At 40.3% G+C, this 24,677-nt stretch overlaps 1 protein-coding gene across 4 annotated transcripts in view; it reads left to right on the top strand.

Moving 5' to 3' along the window:
• LOC117813414 (polypeptide N-acetylgalactosaminyltransferase 10-like) overlaps nt 1–23,981 on the top strand; it is a 91,858-nt gene extending 67,877 nt beyond the window's left edge. For all 4 annotated transcript variants that reach the window (XM_034684606.1, XM_034684605.1, XM_034684607.1 and 1 more), the window contains 10 exons: nt 4,679–4,864; nt 6,522–6,705; nt 11,087–11,204; nt 16,329–16,436; nt 19,215–19,436; nt 21,368–21,484; nt 21,955–22,104; nt 22,931–23,107; nt 23,254–23,414; nt 23,504–23,981. In XM_034684606.1, coding sequence (XP_034540497.1) covers nt 4,679–4,864; nt 6,522–6,705; nt 11,087–11,204; nt 16,329–16,436; nt 19,215–19,436; nt 21,368–21,484; nt 21,955–22,104; nt 22,931–23,095 — 1,250 coding nt within the window. In that variant the 3' untranslated portion in view covers nt 23,096–23,107; nt 23,254–23,414; nt 23,504–23,981. The remainder of the gene's footprint in view (nt 1–4,678; nt 4,865–6,521; nt 6,706–11,086; nt 11,205–16,328; nt 16,437–19,214; nt 19,437–21,367; nt 21,485–21,954; nt 22,105–22,930; nt 23,108–23,253; nt 23,415–23,503) is intronic.
• Nucleotides 23,982–24,677: the final 696 nt, after the last annotated feature.

Genomic DNA, 24,677 nt, shown 5'->3' with positions numbered 1-24,677 from the left:
TCAGGTATAGTTAGGGGCGTGGCTCATTTGACAGATGTATTTGTGTGTTTGCCAGGCCTCTTTGCCAGTTTCTAGACTAGTGAAATTAACATAATGTGAAGAAAACATTTCCATTAACACTTAATACTTAACCAATGCTTAAGTAATGCATGAATCATGATTATTTCATGCAGGAATTAATGTATCATTAATTCCTATTGCTCATTAATGATAAAGTCACTGACGAGTTGGTCTTGAATACATCATCAGTTAAGGACTCTTAATTCATACAGGAGTTGGTTTGGACAATATTAGCTGGACATACACGTTTATTTTATGACCATACATCGACTGAAATTGAAAAACGTCAAATTTTTATAAATACTCACTTTATTTTACATTATAGAACATTATCTGTTTTTAAAAACTAATTAAAAGAATACAGTCATTTCAATTGCACCATTATTAATTCTAATATGCTTTAAGATGAACAATTGGACTAAAATAATAAGTTTTAAGCTGTTTTTAATATGAAAGCACCAGTAACTTAATATATGGATGCAATTAAAATCCCTACCCTCTTTAATAAAAAGCTTATGTTCTACGATATTGATAATTATGTCTGGATATTCATAGAAATATGAAGTTTTTAAATCCAAGCAGAGAGGCTGACCACATGCTGGTCATAAAAAACAAACTTTTATGTCCAGCTAACGCGGCCCATACCAATTAAAATATGAAGAAAGTGTAGATGAAGCTTCCTTAACTAATGATGTATTAAAGGCAAAGTCATTAAGTAAAGTCATAGTGACTTCCTCAGCAATTAATGATACATCCTGCATGGAATGCAGTCTCATGCATCATCATCTTAATTTACAGACATGGGAGTCCATTAAAAATCAGTCGTTTGGTTCCATAAAGTGATGTTTTTGACAATGGCATTGTTGGCATGTTGTTTCTGATGCTATGATGGTGATGATAAAAAAAATGCTCCCATACACACACACACAGAGCTCTAGCACTTGTGTCTGCACCTGTCTCTGCACATGTGTCTGCACCTGTGTCTGCACCTGTGTCTGCACCTGTGTCTGCACATATGTCTGCACCTGTGTCTGACTGGACTGCAGTTTGTGACACTTCCTCTTGTTGATCTCTCATTTCTGGATATTTGCTCATGTAGTGCTCTCTCTCAGATGTACATTGCTTCAGACAGAGCGTCTTCTAAATGAAATTATAACATTTTTACCCACAAATGTGATATAACTGACTGTGTAAGCCTGCTTTTATAACCCACTTAAAGTGTTTCAACAGAAAAAATGTGTGCGTAATCAAACAATTGGATGCTGCGATTGACACACACCTGAATCTCAGCTGAAGCAGCATGAGCAAAGTGTCAATAGGTTTTGAAAAAACTACATAGATAGAAAGTTTTCATGACAAATCAACAACATAATTCACTGAACAACTTTTTTTCATGCCGTAAAAAAGAAAGTAACAGAAAGGCATTCAGATGAAGGTGTTTATCTTTCTAAATTTAGGACTACATGCAGAGTTCAATGAGGGAACATGTTACAGAGAGTGTAAAGTGTGCTTTTAAACACAAAGTTCAGACATTTTAAAAAAGCATTCCACATGGCGACCTCAAAGCAGTAAACAGACTTTTACGTTGCTTATTGGTGAAGACTGAAAGGTGAAACAGAGCTTAGAGGTGTGAGATAACTCGGCTGGTTTGAAAGGTGGAAACTCAAAGACCTGTCTCTTTTATTACTGTTCAGATGTTCTCTGTGAGTGTTCCTCTCTAATAATAACATGAAAAAGCAATAATTTTTCCTTTGCCACAGGTCGACTGCACCTTCATTCAAACTGTAGCCTCTCAGCATATTTTCTCTTTCTGTTTATCTCACTCGCTGTCAGTTCCAGCTCACTTCTATCTACAGTTGTCATAAAAGCAAAGAAAGTTTCCAACGGATGAAGTTAAAAGGTCGACATTTCAACTTCTAGCAGGCTCTCTCTCGACTGCCTGTCGACAGGCAGTATTGTGGCTTTTTGTAAAGAAGCTGTCAAAGTTACATTTCATGTTTTGACTGCTGCAGAAATGATTTCAATTCAAAGCACTGAGCACTTGGAGGGCTTGTGCTCTTATCCCAAAGAACGAGATCTAAGTGTATAAAATCCAATTTTCACATGGCCTCCAAAAATCGATGAGGAGAGGCTCTTACCTTCGCCTTAATTGAGACATGGTGGATTGCACTGTTGTCACAGGAGCATTGATTTCAGACCCAAATTTTACCTTCCAAACTGAAATGTGCCTAAAAAAAATCATATAACATTTACATCTGTTGAGAAAACAAGCTTTCACTGTTTTATTCATCGAAAGAGAACTTTGTCTCCTTCACAAAGATCGAATCAAATCCTCCACAAAATACCTTTCTCTAAACAAGCTTTACTGTCATCCTAACCATGAGTCAAAGAGATGAAGGACATTTTATGAAGAATAATAGCTCTTAAATCCACATATAAAGAGCATTAAAACATTAAATGGAAATCTCATCTACAGTGAAAGCCTTTTCTCCATTAAAGACCATTAAACCAATACTCCTCTATGACTAATGGAAGAGAAACTGTGCACAGAGAGCTCTTTGACTTGATTGCACTGATGGATGTGATTTGATTGCAGTGGAAGTCATAAGGGCCCATGATTGTCCTCCAAATTAAACACCCATCCACCAGAAACATTTATAGAATAACTTTGTAAGAGCTTTTTTTTCCTGCAAGAATAAAATACTTTGAGGCGCTAACGTAGCAGGAGGATAGATGATCAGCTGGATGAAGGACAGCCTGTGTTTCAGGCTGTTTACATCATTTACTAATGCAATGTCATTCGTTTTGTTTTGTGCCATGTATTGACAAAGCTCCAATCCCCAGCTGTTTGTCAGTCTCATTCTTCTGATTTAGTGTATCCATCTGCATTTGCATTTAAAAGAGTCTACCACACCTACATGACACTGAGGAAAAGTTATTTTCTTCTCTCTGTGTGTGAAGGACTTTCTTGGAATGGAGAGCCCAGTGAAAGTTTGCATGTTGAACAAGTTTCCCATCCTGATTCTGTCCTTCACTCCCTCTGCAGTACCCATCCATCCATTTTTTAACACAGCTTATCGTGTGCAGAGTGACAGTGGGCTGGAGAATATCCAAAATGCCAGATTGCACTGGGCAAGAGGCAAGGTACATCCTGCAAAGGGTGCCAGTACATCACTGAGCACTGCAGCAACCACTGCAATGTAAATCTCTGTGCTGAACTTAACACATCCAAAGTTCTTGTAACCTTTATCCAACCATCGGGGGGCAGGGATACACTTTTCAGTCATCTAATGCATGCTTCAACAGGCATTTAAATCTTTCATAACCTCATCATTCTGTACTTTTACACTATTCAGCTTTACACAGCTTGCAGATTAAGTGTGACTTTACTAAAATAATAACATGGAGGGACGCCTGTGAGTAAGTTCAGCCAGGAAACTCGAGCTGCTCCCAATTTGGCAGTCTATTCATGCTGCAAGATTTCCTGTCCCTTCCTCTGCCCTGGCATTGCCACCGCTGCCCTGCACAAGTGCTGCACTCAATTTTTCAGCCACGTCACCTCCACAGCATCCACCTGCAGGCTCCAACCATAGGGGTTTTAGGATATTATCTCATCCCTCCTCAAATAAAATGCAAAGAGTGATCAGGTCGGAGGCAAGACACCTAACATAAACTAAATTCTGCTGCTGCAATGAACTTTTCACTTCTACATAAATTGATTTTATTACCTGCAAACTTTGCAAACTGAACTAGAACCCTGGGTGTGGTGCGGTGCCAAACATAAAGTATAATGTCGTCCACAAACAAGGATACATGAACTTTTAAAAGCATTAAAACTTGAGTTAAACTGACTTAGGATTTTTAAGATGATATTAAATGCTTTATTAAAAATGTTTGGAGGAGAATTAAGTAGTTCTGTTATCATGCTTGTTTCTGAAAGTAATTTAAACTTTGTGTCTCCAAGGACTCCAGTCTGTAAGCCCCTTGTTTTTCGTGATTCTGGATCAACACACACGTTTCCTATTTCCATTCCTGATGATGAATGTGCAAACTGCTACCATGCAGAGCTAACTTTCTGATGTATCAATAATTAGTTTTGCAGAATACTGAAAATAAAATGCATTACATTTGCAACATGCCGTTAAAATTTGTAGTATGCAAGCACATCCTGCACAATCCGTTAGTAACATTAAAAGTAAAAGTCTCTAAAAGTATAATTATGGATTTAATGAAAGAAAAAAACTAATTTTTGACTCGTCCTACCTCCAGTTTTTGGAGGCAAATTGTCCAGGTTGCAGCTTCCACGATACATTGATTTTAAACAATCATACAAACAAAAAAACATTGTTTACAGACCAACGGCATCCTTAACAGACTCCAAAGACATAAAACAGGCAGGATCAGGAACAGTTCACAAAATCAAATGTTGTCTTTTGTAGAGTCTTAAACCTCCATGCTCCTGTTTTCTGTGGTGCTCAAAGGGCACCATGGGAAATCAAGACATGAACTTAATTTAATCTGAGATGAAACGCCAAGACACAGCTAAATACACCACTTAACAAAATAACCTCATGTCAAAAATTATCATGTGACTGATGATCTCACACCCTCTCTGCAGAGCACCTAAAAGTGGCGCTGGAGGAGTACATGACGCGGATGCCGAAGGTTCGTATCCTGAGGACCAAGAAGAGGGAGGGTCTGATCAGGACTCGCCTGCTGGGAGCTGGAGCCGCCAAAGGAGAAGTCATCACCTTCCTGGACTCTCACTGTGAGGCCAACGTCAACTGGCTGCCTCCACTGCTGGGTGAGGAACAGCCCAGACACATACTACACACACACATATGCACACACACATATGCACACGCACACATATGCACACACACATATGCACACACACATATGCACACGCACACATATGCAAACACACATATGCACATGCACATGCACACACACACACACACACACACACACACACACACACACACACACACACAGACACATACACGCACATATGCACGCCCACACACACCTACACGCACACGCACACGCACACACACACACACACACACACACACACACACACACACACACACACACACACACACACACACACACACTGTTTTGGCACTGATTTTCAAGAAAAGAAACATTCACTCACTCACACACAAAGACAAGGTCCCTGACAACATTTCCTTGAACCAGTTACAGCTCAGTCCTAAAACTTGGTATTTGTTCTTTTTCTGTAATCTTTGTAACTTTCTGAAAAATAATCCCTTCAAAAAAGTCCTGTTTGTACAAAAAGCGTTCTAACTTTTACAGAATCTTAACTTCAATAGCTCTTATTTTCAAGAACAGTTCCAACTTTTAAAGAGAAAAATGATTCCCTCTCCTCACAGTGAAGCCTTGAAGCTATTTGTTTAACTGTCTTCTGCAAGTTGCTGCAACATAACATCCTTTCTAAGGATGACAACTGGTTGAAATGTGTTTTGAGTTGTTGGGTCTTAAAAGTCTGGGGTCAGGGCAAGAAGATGAGTCAGGATTCTATCAACAACACTTAATCAAAATACCGCATTTAAAAAATGTTGAAGTCCAACAGATACTCACAGAAATCTCTTGGAGAGTCAGAATTTTGGTGCAGAAGAGTTTATTGAGTCTATCCCACAACCCTGACCTTAAAGTTACAGGACATAGCCTTTGTGCTGTTGTTAGGATCTTATAATCTTTCAAAAACAACCACATCAATGTAAAGGTGGGAGTGTCCCCTGACTCAAATACTGTGACAAGCACCTTCCATAAAGTCCAAACATGTCTAAGAGCCACCTTCAAAAAACTGAGTTTCAAAGGCTCTCTCTCTATGCAACAGAGCCTACTGCACAGACATTTTTCTAAGAGACAAAAGACAAACTGTTTATCCACTACTCCTTTTTTCAAAAATTATTTTTATAAAATCTTTTTCATATTAAGACAAGTTTCCTCACTATAAATAAAAAATAAAGATAAGGTTAAGAGAGCACACACCCTGCTGTGAGGCACTTCACTGTCTCTTCTGCCTGAACGACTTGCTTACCAACACAGTAAGTTACTTGATCGCTCTTGTTCCATTAAAGACCCACGTTCAGCTCTGTGTCCCAGCAGGGTGCTGATCCATCATGGAGCCATTTTCAAAACAAACGTTAGGAGCCACTTAACCTTCATGTTTGGGAGTTAATGCACAGCTTTGGAAATTGCTTATTTTTTTAACCCATCTTTATTTTTAATGCACTACTAAGTTTTTGGAGCATTAGTGTAATAATCGTTTGAGACTTGTAACCTTCTTGATCGACTATTTGTCCATTAAAGTAAGAAACCTGATGAGAGAAAGAACCTTAGATAAATCTAGACCTCTCCTTTCAGTCAGTCGGGTATTGTTTGATGTATTTCTTCATGTAAATCAGTGAAATGACTCTTGTTGTGTCTCCCAGACCGGATCGCCCAGAACAGGAAGACCATCGTGTGTCCGATGATCGATGTGATTGACCACGACAACTTTGGCTACGACACACAGGTGGGAGACGCCATGAGAGGAGCGTTCGACTGGGAGATGTACTACAAACGGATACCCATCCCTCCAGAGCTGCAGAGAGACGACCCCAGCGAACCCTTTGAGTGAGTAACAGCAGACGGATTCACCTTCTCCATCACAACGCGGATGCACCAAATCATTGCAAACACTGGATCTGAACTTTGTAAAGCTCACGTCATTTCTGCATGAAGACCAGAGTCATGTTCAAACATGTCCCATCTGTACTCATGGGGAACGTTTTCAGCAACAGAGGACATTTACTACTCAGCAGACAACAGATAAAATGTCCCACATGAGGACAAAGGTGCATGCAGTGTGTGCTTAATCTGGATCACAAAGTGAAATCTGATTTCATCCATCCACAGCAGACTGTGATATAATATCTGATGGTAACAGTGATGCACAGTGGGTTGTTTTGTGCAGCTCTATTATGATCTTTCTTAATTAACACATCATAAAAGTTGAATTTAAAAAGATGTTAGCTGCATTTACTGCACTGCTTCATTACCTCTGGGTGGTAACGAGGCTCACTCCCCTGCTCAGTTGCTGTATTTAAGCACTCAGACGTACAGCAGTGTGTTAATATTACATATTTAAAATAACTATAGCCTTTCTGATTACGTATTGATATGAGCTTTGTAGCAGGTAACAGACAGGAAATGGAACGTGATGCACTCACATTATCGTGCAACAAACCATCTTTTCATGTTCTTTCACTGATGATAAATAATCTATAATTAGAGCTGTTATAAGCAGATATTGAATATGTTAATAATTGGAAAGAAAGTTATATTCATCCCACTTTTTCAAGGATATATAATATATCACATATTACACTGCTGCAGCGGTTATTGAGACACATCATGTTGCACATATATTAAGACTTCATCGCTCAGAATAGTTTTAATGTAATAATATGTATGCCTCCACAAACCAGTCACACAGCAGTTTACATGGAACAGTTTTTCCCACAGACTGTTACTGTAACAGTGCATGGGCATGGCATATGGTGATGTATGACCTTCATCAAACAGGAGAGCTCACACCATAATCATTGACAGCAGCGGTTATCCTCTGGTTGATTATATGGTGTGTATGAGAGATCATTATAACAGGCCCAACATGAGGTCATATTGTATCTGCTTTCTGACCCTTGACCTCTAATGTCCCATGAGGTATCCTTCAGTCTGTAGGGTCATTTGTTCCAGATTCCCAGAGTGTTTCCTCAAGTTATTTTTGGGACAGTGTGTTTACAAAGCTGGGACAGGAATGTGGCCAGTGGAGAGTTTATCAGCGACATAGTGGTTTTAAAATGTTGACACCAAGTTACTTTTTATCAGCACAGTGGTTAGGGCACTATATGCAGAGTGTAACACTTATTAATGAATATTAATAAGGATATATACAAAATACATGTTATAAGACTGGCTTAATGGACTAGAGGTTTGGCTAGGGAGCTTGGTGGAAAGTTAATGAACACAAACACAAAATTCAAGTATAGCAGACATCCCAAAACAACTTTGAGGCTAATTTGCATTAGTATTTGTTTTTCCTGCTGGCACGAGATTAACTCACCAGGTCTGCGGTCAGGATGAGTCAAAGTCCAATACAAAAGTCCAAAGTTCCCTTTACTATTGGTAGCAATATTGGGAATCAATGTTGAGTAGTGTTCAGTAGCGTTGTGCCAATGTGCTCTCACAGATGATATTCATCAGCATGTAATGAAGAACTGGTGCATTAATGCTGCACAATGTGAAGTGGGCGGGATAGATGCAGGAAAGCATGGGTGCTATTGGTTGCTGTGTTATGATGGACAGGCAGTTTGATCCAAATATATGACAGCAGGGGCACAGAGTAAGGGGATGTTTTGACCAATGGGACAACAAAACACTATTCCTGAAGGACCCATTTTACCTGGGTTACAAGAGGTTTTAGTCTCCATCACAGCGATCGTTGGTTCAACTCCCAGCTAGGACTCCTTGCTGCATGTCACCCTTCACATCCGTCTTCCTTCTCTCTTCATCTCTCATATCTGTGGTGGCATTAGTCAATAAACTGGACACTGGACACAGAAGACTCTGGAGACTCTGATGGCTTAAGTTGATATAGTTTATGTAGAACTCGATCGAGGAGAAATAACACAACAATACACAGGCAGGAGAGTTCAGTGCAATGACAAGTCAATTCTGTCAGACAATCCTTCAGGCGTGGTATTCATCCCAAGGATGACACTAAAGTTAGATACCCATATTTGGACAATAAGTAACAAAACAATTGGGAAGAACGGTGTTCCAGCCCTGAGACACTAAGTCTGTCACAACATACAAATAAAGACAGGAGCAGGGAGAAGAACCTTAATAACTACAGTAACCCTGTTACAGTGACCCTGTCTTGCCTATCACCCAGTGGCGTCTGAAGACACAGATGAACTTACTCTGCCCCTGACACTTAGACTGGAAAGTTATAAGTGTTAAACATTGTAACATAAATATATGAGACAACGGAAAGTCCACTACACTATCTAGTGAATTAAAAATGTCCTAAAATATGTTTGAGCATGTTTATCAAAATCAACGCCATATTTTCCCAGTGTCACATTGAGCGTCACCTTTGACCTGTGATTACCTGAATCTGAACAGTTCATCCGTGAGTCAAAGTGGAAATGTTTGCCACATTCGAAGTTATTTCTTCCACGTATTTCTGAGATATCGCTTTGACTGAAATGTGACAAATGCTTAAGGGCGCAGAATCAGACCCTAAAGATATAAAACAAGAAAGAGTTTGAGAGAGAAGCACAGAGGTTTTTGTAGACACAGCTAGATCTATTCCAACCTTTTCACCTGTACAGAGGAAAAACTGCAGAAAGCTGGCTAAACTCACCACGGGACTCGTATCTGTGCTCACAGCTCAGGAGGCGTGGGAAGCCCCCGAGTGTTTCTCACTGCTGACTGTACCGGAGCTGCCCTGTTTGCCTTTAATTGATCCTCCTCAGGGATGACTTTGGCGAGAGCAGACTACCTGCTGGCTGCCTGCCTCAGACTTCTCCATGATGAAAAAGCTTGTAGCTATGACAACCTGCTCGTGTGTATTGTGGTGTGAGCGCTCTGAAGAAGGCTGAAAAAGATGAGAATATCCGACAGCGTTTCGATTGATTGCTGAGATTAGCGTTGCATTTATCGGGTTAAAGGAAGGCATGTGGCGGTGAGAGATGCGCTCCTGAAAAGAAATCAAATATATATTTGTGTGTGTCTGCACCTGCTGCCCCAATTTCTCTGCCCCAGGTGTGCTGCAGCTTAAATCAAGTGCAGCAGTGATAGAGCAACTAACAAGCCGTGTGCTCAGCAGCACAGAGCTTGTCACAGCAGACAGAAGACACACTGCTCTGTAGTGGGTTAATTGGTTCTGCACTGTTCAGAGCATCTTCATTATGTGCTGAGAAATAGTGCCACAGTAAATGCATGAACCCTGACTTACTGTCTGCATCTCTGTAGACTGTTTTCTTGCTCTTGTTCTGACACTTTTCATGTTTTTTTTCCCGTAGGCTCTGAAAAGTTACAGTGGAGGCAATCCAAGTCACAGAGTTACAGTAAAGAGCTTATATATGTAAAAACCTTTCAGACAAGCCCTGCGGCACAATCCACAACTTGGCCAATGATCCATGTTTGAAACAAATGTCTCTCCACCAGTATATCACATAATATGCTGTTACCAGAGGAGCTATCCGGGCAGCTGTAACAGAGTGGAGACACTAAGTCAAAGACAACGGACAGAATAATTAACATCAGGGAGTATTTGCCATTATTATGTCTCTGAACTTTTTTTGAAGAGTTGTTTGAACAAAAACAGGCACATCAAAGAGTACAGTCACCAAGGTGTAGCTTGAGTTTGCATTGAAATTGCATTTGGGTAAAGCAGATAACCAAGAGTAAAGACATGAGCACTGCATACTTGTGCCTTGATGTGTCCTGCGTAGCTCAGCAGCACTACGTCATCTGTTTCCTGTCTTGCTACATTTGCTCCTTTTTCACAGCGATCCAAGAGTATTATGTTAATTTAGAGCTGACACGTGATGCCATTTATCATACAGCAATTATTACATGGGAGAATAGAGAGATGTCGGAGGGGATGAAATGTACAGCGATTCTGGAAGTGCTGTAAATGCAGGCGAATCACAGGGTTTGCGGCTCATGACCTTTTGATGTGTAGTTCCGCTTTTGAGGAAGTGCACATCAGGCAACATGTGTATGCTTCTGCATCAAAAAGAGCCACACAGACCTATGGCATAGGCTAGGATTTGACACAGAAGTATAAACAAGACTTAACAAGCAGAGGCATCTGTCGTCTGTCTTAGTGTCTTCAGTTTCTCTCTGGGTGATGAACTCGACTGATTAAAAGCAGAATGTGGTGCTGCTATGACGTTTCAGTGATGTTGTTTGAGTCTCTGTTGTATTCTATGTGTTGCAGGTCACCGGTGATGGCAGGCGGACTGTTTGCCGTGGACAGGAAGTGGTTCTGGGAGCTGGGAGGATACGACACAGGTCTGGAGATCTGGGGAGGAGAACAGTATGAGATCTCCTTCAAGGTAAAAAGCATTAAATGACAGGGAAGACAGAAAGTGAAATAAGCCGCCATTAAAATCTTTGTCATTGCATCAAGGTCAAAAATAAATTCATGATGATGTTTTGACCTCTGGGAAAATTAGAGCATTGATGCTTAAAAACTATTGAGTGTGATGGAATTACTTCCCCTGTGCCAAAGTATAATGTTAAAGAAAAGCGAAGTCTCCTTCTAATATGCAATTAAACCCAACGGTACAGAGGAGACGTAAGCAATCCGGTAGCCAACCGGCTTGGTTTATGTGCAAGTACGTCAGTGTTTCTAAAACTTCTGTTTTTGCTGTGCAGACAACAAAACCGGAAGACCTAAAACTCCATTTACATGTGAATGTAAGGCCAAAGTGCAGAGAAAAACTATGTTATTGAAAATATCCACATACAAGGGACGAGGCCTTAGAGCTAAATGTTGTCATGTTACAAATTAAATCTTTGTTTACCGGGAGGACTTGGTCTTTTTTCTCTCTCTGAGAATCCTGCTCTTTTTGAAGTGTTTACCTTCAAATGTAATTAACTCCACTTTGACTACTCTTTGTATGTTGATTTAGGTCCACTCTCAATTCTAGAGCCAATGACAGATGTCCATTTCATTGCTGTGACCAAGTTCTGTCTACCCACCAAAAGCCATTACACAGCTGGAGAAAGAAGAACATCCAAGGACAAACTGATTCACAAACCCAGATCATCATTGACTGGTGTTTGTGTGGATGGTTTATTAACAGCAGACAGTTGTATAGACATATTTATGAGATTCATATTCCCATCCCACTCCATCCCACGCAGGGCTAAGGTAAATAGTGTACATGGGGCACACACTTAAACCACTAGGCCAACTGCGCCTCACACTCATGTATTCTTGAGAGCACTCACGCATTGTGAAAACACAATATTTGAGAGTTCTTAAAATGTAGTTTAAACATTGAAGTATTTTAAAAAGCAGGGACTCGTATGCTTTAACTCAAGTAATGATTGGCTGTTTAACTTTCACTTATATCGGAGTATTTAACCAAGATATGGCTCAAGTAACAAAGTTGTGTACTCACTGCACCACTGCTCAGGTTTACAACTTGTTGCACAGATGACACATACAGGCATATTTTGATGTGAGCAGTTTGTGAGTCTGTGTTTATTATACCTTTATTTTACCAGGTAAAAATGTTTGAGAACCAGTTCTCATTTACAAACATGACCTGACCAAGAGGCGCCAACAGGAACACATACACACACAGACATATAAACATGAATAGAACAAAAGTGGACAAGTAACAAGCAATGTGCGTAAGATGTAAAAAAGTATGTGTGTATAAAAGTGCATGTAAGTAACATCCGAAGTGATCAGCAAGAGCAACAGTTGACTACAATCTGTTGAAGCTTAAGTTTGAAGGTTGTGAGTGGAGTCAAAGTTGAGAGTTTGAGGGTGTTTTGTAAGTTATTCCAGTCGTTAGCTGCTGCAGAACGAAAGGAATTACGGCCGAAAATGGTAAAAGTACCGGAGATGATGAGCTTGATGTATTCACTGGACCTAGTGCGATATGAGGCTTGGGTGACGTGAAGAAGAGAGGACAGGTAGGGAGGTGTTTTGCCCAGGATTGACTTGTATACGAAATAAAGCCAGTGGTGAAGCTGCCGGGTATGAAGGGAGGGCCACTTCACCAATTTTTTAGAGGGAGGAGGGTGCACTGTGATGGAGGACTGTATTTATTTCTCTATTTTAAGTTATATTTTTGGGCTTTATGTCTTTATTCAGCAAAGATAGGACACTGGATAGAGCAGGAAACAAGCAGAGAGAGTGGGGAGTGACATTCAGGAAAGGGCCCACAGGTTGGAACCTCAAGTGGCCTCCCGCTTGAGGATTATGTCCTCCGTGTATGGTGCACACGACTTGACCACTAGTCCAAACCGGTCCCATGTGGACAGTACTTCTGCATTAACTCTAAAATATCCAACTGTAAGATAACCCTGCACTTGATTTCTCTGAAGGCTCTGAGCAAAAGCTGAGGGTAGGAAAGTGGCCCAGACTAACACCGGCCAGGACCCCATGAGACTAGTGGGAAAAAAAAACTCTTTCTTTTTGCAGCTTTTCCTTTTATTTTAGCAATTACTGAGATAATGTCCCATCCCAAAGTTGTTATTTTGGTCGAGATTATCATGCTATTAAATTCTGCTATCAGCATATGCCTAGCTGTGCCTCCTAGGTCTACTTATTGCCCTCAGATATTCAATTTGGATTTCTTTTTATTAAGATCCCCATTAGCTGATACAGCGGAGACAGCCAATCTCCTGAGGTGAGAAGATTAACAGGCTCTCATACTAATCCTTACAACCAAACTGCTTCTCCCACAGACAGCCAGGCTTTGCTCGCATTGCTTTCACTGGTAGAGTTAATCAAAAGCTCTGTCCTGGTCGCACCAGTGTGGGAACTTTGAGCAATTCCAGCTCTTATAGTGAAATAATCTCAGTATGCAAACTCACACAGCACAGAGGCAATCTGACCTCACATGCCGAGTGAAAGGATAGTGCAAGCCATAAAAGTGATGGTGGATCCTTTTAATATCACTCTAGCAGATTGGACTTTCTGTTATGCAAACATTTCTCAGACACAGGGCTGCTCTGGAGGCAAAAATAATCCATCCTCTGTGGATGGAGTCAGAAAAACTAGTGTCATTTAGTGTAAAAGTTGCCTGACTGCCACACATTTGGCAGAGGAGAAGTTTTCTTAAAGCATACCCTACAATTTTAACCACATGATTTTTCTATTAACAACTGTAGAATTCAGATAATACAAGGTTTTCAGACATGAAGATGTACCATCCCTCTGAGTTATGATACCATCATCAGACAGTCTATGCTAAACAAAGAAAAGCAACTTTTGGTCTGAAAAAAAATCAATACGTCAATGATTCCATGGTCACTGTGTTGCATACATTTATATAATTGGCACTACCAGTACCAAACATGAACCATTAAAACTCTGTTCCTACATGTGCAGCTGCCAGGCTTTGGTTGGGCTGTTATTATTCATTTGGTGGAACCAAGCACAGGAGCAACTGAACATGAATTTAACATTATGCGTTTATCATTTATTAACCCATGGACACCAATAGAGACAAACTAAGGTTTTGGTTGCACTTTTAGTCAGTGCAGAACTTTGTCTTGCAGCAGCATGTTTTATTCATGCAGATGGAGTGAATTCTGTTGTTGGTACGTTTTGTTCACTTGTGAGATCTGAGTTGGTTTGCTGGTGTGGGAACTTCATCTGCAAGTGTCCAGAGAGACTGCAGTAGGAGTTATGTAGGAGTTATATCGACTCAGAGTCTAATAGTTGGTTATGCCTGGGAGGTTTTTAATGGATAACAATTCGGGACTGCAGGCAGGCCAGTTCAGCACCTAGACTCATGCTGTTGTAATATGTGCAGAATGTGGTTTGGCATTGTCGTGTTGAAATATGTAAGGTCTTCCTGAAAAAGGCATTGTCTGGATGGCATGAAATGTTGCTCTTAAATCTGTATATATTGTTCAGCATTAATGGAGCCTTCACATATGTGTAAGCTACCCTTGCCATGGAGTCTTAAGATCCCCATACCTCTCTGAACTGATAACAAGCTGGATGGTCCCAGAGAACGCAGCGTCCATAATCTTCAAGAAGAAAGTGAAAATTTTGATATATCAGACCACAGGAAAGTTTTCCTCTTCCTTTTCTCTTATTTATTCAATGCTGTTATTGCTGCAGCAGTTCACCAAATGGTCAATCTCCCACCTGTTAGTGCAATCTGCCAGCAATGAGGGGAGTGTCATCTGCAGAACTGACGAAGCTGTTGGGGAAAGAAAAGGATGCATATTGTCGGGAATGTTTCAAATAGTAGCCTCAGGCCTCTATGGTGGAGCACAGGACCCATTTTGAAATTACAAATTACTGACATGCACAGCAGATGGGCTCTTGATTTGAAGCGGTATCACTTGGACTTCTGTAGTTGTTAACTCTGCAACATACTGTCGGTAAACAGCAGGTACCACCATTGTTATACTTGGAACTCAGCTAAATTCAACTTAAAGTCATGTTGGGGTTGGAGGACAGGAGCTGGACCACTTCACAGGCCTGTTACCTTTCATGTTTGAGTCATAAAATCATACGTAGATGTATATTTCACATTCCTGCCCATGCTCTTGAACTCTAAGCAGTTTCCTCCTGCGTCTAACCTTCAAACAGCAAAATCTTATTTCCATAATAAAGGGAACAGTTTTGGAGCCCTGAACCTCTTTCTTCCCATACTTGTTTGTTTTCATGTCTAAATCCAGCTTTTCTTTCCCCCACTTTTCATTCTGCCATTGTCTTCAAAACAAAACCCATTTTCCATCTCGCCCGCTGTCTCTAAGTCCTTCTTTCTTCCTCATCCTCTTTATGGCTTCCCTTCCTTTCTCAAGGTTTATTTTCAACACCAAAGCCAAGAATGTGAATCATAGCTTTTGTCCTCATTATAGTTTGAGGATTTAAATGAGGGACTGCTGCTGGTGTATGAGATAGACAAGGGAAAGGAGCAGTGACAGTATAGAAATGCTTTAAAAGGAGTGTTTTTGTACTTGATACAAGTTCATTAAGGTGCTTAAAACATATTAAAAGCTCATTGCATGCTTAGATATTGTAAAGAAACAGAATGCCTAGTTTCACTTGGAAGGTTTTACAGATTATGTGGTTGTCTTTGCCGTTCTTTCTTCATTGTAAATCAAGTGTTACATAATCTGAAGATACTGTGACATTGCCCGGTGGCTCAGTGCTTCTTGAACCTAACCTCGCTGCTCAGGGGAAGTCTGGTCACCTCTGTTCTTCCTCCACCATCCTGCCATTTCATCTTTATAGCCTCTGTCAGTGAATTCACTCCTCTGCACCTTGTCTCTGGGGATTTATAAGCCTGTTAGAATCACTGTACTTCATGCCACTTTCTTCTTCACCACAAGTCTATGACTCATCTCCTCGAGCCCGCTCCTCTTCTTCCTTCACCTTCCTTTACCTTTCCACAACTTTCTCTTTGAGCATAAAGTTGGACAAAGGTTTGTGTGATGAAAGAGATTTCTCCTCTCTGTCTGTGTCCCTGCAGGTGTGGATGTGTGGTGGCAGGATGGAGGACATCCCTTGTTCCAGGGTCGGACACATCTACAGGAAGTACGTCCCCTACAAGGTCCCAGGTGGGATCAGCTTGGCAAAGGTAATCCTTCAAACCACAAGTCTGCATGGTTCATGACAGAACGCACAATACAGTAGATGAGTCAGGAGTTTCTGTGTACAGCAGTGTCATGCAGAAGTTTAGTGTCAAATAAAACCTCTTCTGTGACATCTTAGCCACAATGTTGCAATGGATGAGATTATTCACTGGTAGAATCACTCTATAAGATTCAGAGCATGCATAATCTAAGCACAATGGATCTTCAGTAGCAAACAATAACCCACACTGATCTTTTTAAATGTTAGTGATTTCAGGTCTCAATTAAGGCAAGTGGCAGATTTGTGGTGAAATGAAATGCGCTAGATAATTTAACAACATTTCAGGGTATGGGGTCTCTCTCTCTCTGAGGACCATCTCACCCGGTATATGCACAAAATGGTTTATTCCACCCCGCTTGAGCAACCTGTCTGATCAGACCACAGTAAAGAGGGCAAAGTCTGTAATGATGCAGCTCTATGTCCTATCAAGAACACAAAACCAGGAAATCAAATAAAAAAGACAGAGAGAAAGGAGAAAGAGAGAACACAAGCTGAAGGACAATATTTCATTTATTTTGATTTTGCATTAAAAAAATAATATATATATATATATATATATATATATATGTGTGTGTGTGTGTGTGTGTGTATATGTATATATATGTATATATATGTATATATATATATATATATATATATATATATATGTATATGTATATATATATATATATATATATACACAGTATATTGGGCATTTTTTCCTTCTATTGATAGGACAGCCGAAGAGAGACAGAAAACATGGGGAGTACAGTGTGAGGGAAGACATGTAGCGAATGGTCACAGCCGGGAGTTGAACCAGCGACCCCTGTGATGAGGATAATAGCCTCTGATAACAGCACTGGAGATCCAAAAGAATGTAGTAGTAGTATTTTATTTATAGTTATTAGAATATTAATTATATGTATTATTAATTATTTGTATATGTATTATTATTGGTGCTGTTGTTGTTGTTGTTGTTATTATAAATACTATTATGACTATGAGCCCTATTTAACATCCTTATAAATGAGTTAGCCACATATTTAGTATCACCCAATGTTTTACAATCTGTAAATTCCTATATTGTGGATGTTACACTAGCTTTAAAACTGGGCCCACCGTGCCTCAAAAACAAAATATATTAATTCATATTAATTGTATGTAATTCATTGATTATTGAAGTTTAAGTTAAAATGATAAAAAGCCTTTAATGGGTCATTAGCATCATAGTGGTGTTTTAACAGATGTGTTCGGTTGGGTTGAGCTGTTGGGATGTAATATATTTTCATGGGGCCCATATTTCCAGGTGATGCCCGTAGGCCTACCACTTAAACATCTGTGTATCAATTATTATTACTCAAACAAACAAAACTCAGCTCTGTATGGGCCGGTGCAGAAATAATCCCAGTTTTGGAAAGGTACTTTTAAATGCATGCAAAAATGTTGCTTCCTCAAAGAAAAAAAAACTGTTTTTTACCAAGCTGGGACAAAAAACAAGTGTAGTCTGGATAGCTCATTTTTCGATCAGCACACACTGTACGCGGGTTCCTTCCGATGATTGGCTTCAAAACAGCGCTTCAGAAACAGATGGGTGACGTCACAGATACTACGTCCATAATTTGTACAGTCTATGGTTTTTACACAGGCATGAAGTTCTGGTTTTCAAACATTCTTAACCGACTTTATCTGCACATAAAAACAATGAGCCAGAGAAGGGTTTGAAGGTATCTACAATGGCTGCTTGACCATCATATTTTAAAGATAGAAGTCTTTTACCAAGCTGCTGTATTTGGCTAAATGATAGAGGGAATGGGAGTTTTAAACAGTACACACATGCCAAGCCATACCCTGCACACTAACATGTTCATACAAACATCAGCCAAGAAGGAGCCGCTCTTTAAGCAGTGCAATATAACAGATGGCAGCATTTTCGTTCCCTCCATCCTCTACTAAGTACCCTCTTCTTTCTGCTTTGAACCCATGAGAGCACTTTAAAGTCTGCTCAGCCTCCACAAACAAAAGACCACCTGATGAGAGGCAGCAGCATCCAGTCTATCCTCTATCTATGTTTCATAGCCTTTGCAGGTGTTACTGTGAAGAATGAGCTTAACTTTTTTTGTTCCTTGTATTCTTCAAAGTACCCGCACAGAATGAAAAATTCTCTAAAAGGGCTACATCATCTGGGTTGTAGCTGAGCACCATGCATTATGTATGCCTATGCCGAAGCCTGGAACTCGGCTCGGTTTGGCTCAGTATGCAACGCGAGGGTGCTGGCCTTTGTTTTGACTTTTTTATTCAGACCAACCAGTCTTTAAATGGGACACGATTGGAATACTGAAGGTCCTGAGTTAACCTTTCTCTGCTATGATAACAGAAAGCATTTACAAAGGCTACCTGTTCCTTACACAGATATGACACTGCTGTTTTATTATCACTGTTAGGCCTTTTCAAAGTTCTGCTTTTTCTCTGCATTCGTGGAGACCAGCAGATTAGTCAAGCTTGAATTCAATCGTTTTTACATGGTGAAGTTTTTAACAACTGCAAGAGAAGTAGCCAGATTTTGCTGTCGGCTGAAGAAAAAGATGCCACTGTCAAACAAAACCCTGAGAACAAGTAAGGTTAATGAGAGCAGACTAGCCAAAGATTTATAGTAATGGAATTAAGCTTGTCATTCTTCCAAAGAAACCTTCAATGTTCAATGAATTAATTTAGTCCCTTGACTTTCTTCTCCATTTGATTTCAGAACCTAAAGCGAGTAGCGGAGGTGTGGATGGACGAGTATGCTGAATTCGTCTACCAGCGTCGGCCCGAGTACCGCCACCTGTCAGCCGGAGACATGACAGCCCAGAAGGAGCTGAGGAGCCACCTAAACTGTAAAAATTTCAAGTGGTTCATGAGTGAGGTGGCCTGGGATCTGCCCAAACACTACCCACCGGTGGAGCCTCCTGCTGCAGCCTGGGGAGAGGTAAGGACCGGATTTGACCGGGGCAAAGACAGATGTTGAAATCATAGAACTGGGAAGAAGAAGATTTAACACAAACATAGAATTGAGAATGTTTCTGTGCATGCATGCTTGCCAACACTCAACTTTTCTTGTGCAGAGTCACAAAGAGTGCTGGGATGGATTAAAAAGATGCATAACTACTTCTTGAATATGATAGAGAATGTTTATTTTCATAGCACGTGTAATAACTGCAGACATGGGCTTTATGTGCTCTTATGCAGAGCTGATTGACAGTTCATAATGAATAAGGTAATGAACTCCAGCCACATGTCAGAACTGACATTCTTACTCTGAACTTAACATGCAAAAGTAAGTTTGATCATGGCTGATGAAGGTCCTTTACACACTTCAAGTGTCAGATACAGAAAGACAAACAAAGCCGAGAGGGATTACAATACCAAAGGGAGATGGAAATCAGTGGAAAAGGAAGGTTGCCTCTCAGCAAAGCAAACACTGTTTTCATCTTTGTTTGACTTGTCAGCTGTTTCTTCTTCTTCCCGCAAAAACTTTTAAATGTCCTGAGGCTCCTTCATCAACTCTCCTCCTGATAACATCCAAACCGGTTAAATTTAGTGTATCCTCAATTATAATAATTATAAGCTCATCATTAATGCATTCACATTCATGTCATATAATTTTAGAAATCTATGAACCAGATCCATTCATTAAAGCTGGAGTCTGCATGTTTGCAAGTATAAGTTATGCATTACAGTTTATTCATTGAGAAGAGAATTGGGGACACACTGGTACTTAACCTGGTTTAGTAAGTACTATAATGCTCTGCATGTTGAGTCGTGGTTGCTGCAGGCGATGCCTTTACCTGAAGGTCATTTCATGTCTTATCCTGTCTCCTGCAAGAAAAAACAAAGAATGCCTGAAACATCTTTCAGATTCATGTCAAATTCGTCCTCAAGGGCATTTCAAAGCAACCTTATAGATAACTAAAATCATGAGATTGATAAAAAAACGTGAATTCTTCGAGAAATGGAGCACAGAAATTCATTTTACTTTCAATCAATCTCAGTTTGTTGACATATAAAGATGGTTTAATGTAAACAGGTCTGGTGATGCATTATGTTATAAATGTCTAAACCTGGAACAGGTATAGAATCAGATTTTGTGTTTGGTTAAGATGTAGCAGATTTGCATTTAGTGCTGCACACAAGGAGAGTGCTGTGTAGGGGTCTGTAGTTACAAAAGGTGATCACTGTAATGATGATTGATTCAGTGAAGGTAAGTTTCATGTGGACAAGTGGAAGTGCGTCAGTCTGGAGAAACAGATTGCAAAGTTCCCAGTGAAAACAACAGACAGTGATGAAACAGGTTTGCAATAACACGAGTCGCTGCCTTCTCCTCCTGAACGGTGCAGTGATCATCAGTTAATCCGGGGTTCACACCCAGAGGCCAAACCAAAACTGAAAGTCCTCTTAGAAACAGCTTTGTATCCAGTTGTAATAAAACTGTTAAAACTGGCACTGGAGGATGTGTCACTTACACACATCTATAGTAAGTTTAACGCATGCTAGAACAAGAAGGTTGTAATCTAACAAAAACGAGATGTGATGCAATATATCAAGAAAAGTCATATATCGGCGCCACGACACATGATCTGCAAAACAAGATGGTTCAAGAAGGGACTGGGGTTCATGAAAGCCTTGAATAAAACAAAACCTGATGACACTTCTTGTGGTTTAATAGTTTATTTTGATCTTTAATAAATATCCTCACAAGCAAAGACCACATAGAGGTGATATTTGTGAGTTTCAAATAATACACATTGAAGAATTTAAACTGACTGAAAAAGGCTGTAGGCTGAAACTTAAGCGTATTACAGCTTAAACTTGAAGAGCTCTCAGCTTTAGTGATTCTCTGTGCATGTGTGTGTTTTGTAGATACAAAACGTGGGTAGCGGGATGTGCATGGAGATCAAACACTTTGTGTCTGGGAGTCCAATCCGCATGGAGAGCTGTGTGAAGTCGCGAGGCGAGGTGGGCTGGAGTCATGGACAGGTGAGGGTCTTTCATCGCACTTTCTCTTGTATAGTGTCTCATGAGGTTTCAGTGTGCTCTTTGAAAATGTACAGATCATGGAGCGCTGCACTGCATGTGTTAAAGGACCATAACATCTGAATGCAGATAGGATACCAGGAGAGGAAGCACTGTGAAGCATAGGACTGTATATCTGTTTAGGAGCATTTACGCTGTAGATGCAGCAATGTTGGCAGCTTTGTTCATTTGAAAACAAGTTAAGTCTTGAAAACAAGGTGAGCAATAATATCTTACAATAACCCCTCTAGACTTATCAGTCATGTGAGCCTCTTTATTTTATTGTGCTTTAAAAAAACTCAGGGGTGATCACAATGATCTGAATGAGTCAAGTTTAAAGGGTTAAACAAATATCTATCAGATAGATCCCTCAAAGAAAACAATAGATGTTTGAAACTGTCTGGTGTGTTACAGTCCCTGATGTCTTCCTGCAGGTGTTAACGTTTGGTTGGAGGGAGGACATCCGGGTGGGTGACCCCATGCACACGAGGAAGGTCTGCTTCGATGCTGTCTCCCACAGCAGCCCGGTCACCCTGTACGACTGTCACGGGATGAAGGGGAACCAGCTGTGGCGCTACAGAAAGGTACGAAACTGCTGTGTTCTTTTCTTGGCCAACCAATGACGCTGCTATGAAGTGTTCAGTTGGCTAAGAATAATTATAGTGGATTAATGAAAAATTGTGGCATGGTGTTGACCATCTTTGAAGCAGTATGTGATTCTTGTGTCTTTCAACTTATTCTAGTGTTAACTTTTCTTTCAGACAATCTCATTAAATATGCTTATACAACCCCTATTCCAAGAATGTTGGCACAGAGGGAAAAATGACGCTCTTCCACTTCGCCTCAGTCCATTTTGAGCCCATGTCTGTTTTAAATGCTGTGCTGCCTGAAGACCGCAACCATCAAGAATGGTTTCAGCCTTGTTCCTTCTCTGAGTCTTATAATGATATTACGTATTCAAGATGATGAAATATCCAATAGAAAATCTTAAATTTCAGTGTAATGTGAAATGTTTCAGTGTGACATTTTAATCCTACTAAATAGAATTAAAAATCCACAACTCTTTGGATAACGATGCCAAAGATGAGCCCATGTATCCCTTCCTCTTATCAAACATATTTATTTTCTTTTTCTTTTTCAACCAGACCAAGTTGTGGTTCTGACTCAAGGTAGAAAGCTGACTAGAAGGACAACGTTATTTATTTTAGATGGATATCAATGACTCACAAACTCCCGCTCCCACATCCAGTTCAAAGTCCTTCCTCCAACCTTCAAAGCCCCTTCCCCCCTCGCTGCCCTGCTCCACCCTCTCACTCCTGCCAGCAGTCAGAGCCTTTTCCGTGCTGCTTGTTCCAGTGTGTCGTGAGCTCCTTTTCATAAGGCTCTTGTCTCCCTCTCTCTCTCCTCCAGGATAAGAGTCTGTATCACCCGGTCAGTAACAGCTGTATTGACTGCAGCCCGAGCGGGCGGCGAGTCTTCATGAACTCCTGTGACCCGTCCTCCCCCACCCAGCAGTGGCTGTTTGAGAAAACAAACGCCACCGTGCTGGAGCACTTCAACCGAGGCACCAACTGAAGCCACTGAGAGGTAACCAAGGCTTTCATGAACTACCAGCTTGCCTGTTCTAGGTGGTACAATTATTCTCAAAGAGGTCTTGTGGCTTTTCAGACTTTAAAATATAAAATGTTCTGTTACATGTCTGATGAGTCTGCCTGTGTGTCACTTTTGTCCAGATAAGAGTGGAACTAAATGTGAATAATGTGCTGCTTCAGCATCATTCCCGTTGGAAAGGCAAAGATCTGGTGCACCAACCGAGAGCTGAAGAGATGGTCAGACCACACGCAACAATATCTAGATTACAGTCATACAGAACAAGCTTCTGATGAGGAAGGAGGTAAAAGACAAACATGCTGAACTAAAGCTTATTTGATTAAGGCAAAAAAGGAGCAGTTTTATTCATTGTTTGTTTCTGACCTTCCATAGGATGGGAGAGTCTCGGTAAAACCTGATCATCCTACAACAACCCCCCCAAAATGCTCTGAAGGACTGAAGTTTGGACATAAAACGTGTCGCAGAGAGGAAACTTTGTGAAGATGTCTTTCATTGAAAGCTTCAACCTGTCAAACACAGACTCTCCTGGATCAAATAGAATGTCAATTCTTTGCTTATTTCTTACCTTTCCCTTTTTAATAGTTGCCTTAACATTTCCATCAATAGAAATACCAGCGCCTTTGTGCAAAAAGGTACCAAAACAGCGTAGGGTAGCATATGTGGAATTTTTGCAAAGTTATAACTCTGTGGAAACTAAAGAAAATGCCTGAGAACTTTCAACAAGTACTCCTGCACAGTGTGCAGGCTTACAGCAAGAATATGCCTTTTATCAATGGAACATCACTTGTACATATTGAAAGTACAAATATTTATTTTTCTACTGACTAATAAAGTATACAATACAAAAGTTTTTTTCTTTTTAAGTGAACGATGCAAATAAAGTTATATTACAGTTTATAGGTTACAAACTGTTTACACAACTTCAGATTTATTAAAGGTCTGAGCAAAATACAAAGAGGATGTTGTATTTTTAATATCTCAAACTGAAATTAATTTCTAGCAAGTAGCTAAAAGATCAAAAACGTTAGATATCCATGATCTATTCCTTAGACTAGAGCAGACTTGAGATTTACTGGACGGTCGTAGTTACTGTGGGAAACCTTGGTCACATGACTCCAGCTGTCTGGCGGTCCTGCTCCATGCTGCATTCCGAAAACCCAGCCGGTGGGTGTTGACAGACGAGAGAGCATGGAGCCGGATTGGAGATGGAGCGGAATTGGATCTGGTGGAAGTCCCGCTGTCGAGCTCTTTAACAGCAACCAACATCAGGTGGGTTTACACGACCAATTCAGATCAGAATTTGAAAATATGGTCTGATCAAAATAAAAATGACTCATAGAAACACTCCGAATAAAACGTATCTCATTTGTAATGATGTCAAGGTCACAGACACATTAAAAAACATGTACGTATATATATATATAAAATCAATCACAAAGACAATATGATCAATCACATCAGCTACAATTTTAGAAAGTGGCTTGAAATCAGTCTTGAAATCTGCAAGAAAGGGAATCAAAACAAAATACTGAGGATGCTCTACATC

This window comes from Notolabrus celidotus, chromosome 5 (genome assembly GCF_009762535.1).
Source record: "Notolabrus celidotus isolate fNotCel1 chromosome 5, fNotCel1.pri, whole genome shotgun sequence".
Lineage (NCBI taxonomy): Eukaryota > Metazoa > Chordata > Actinopteri > Labriformes > Labridae > Notolabrus > Notolabrus celidotus.
Note: the sequence above shows the minus strand (reverse complement) of the source record. Positions and strands in the feature narration are given on the sequence as shown.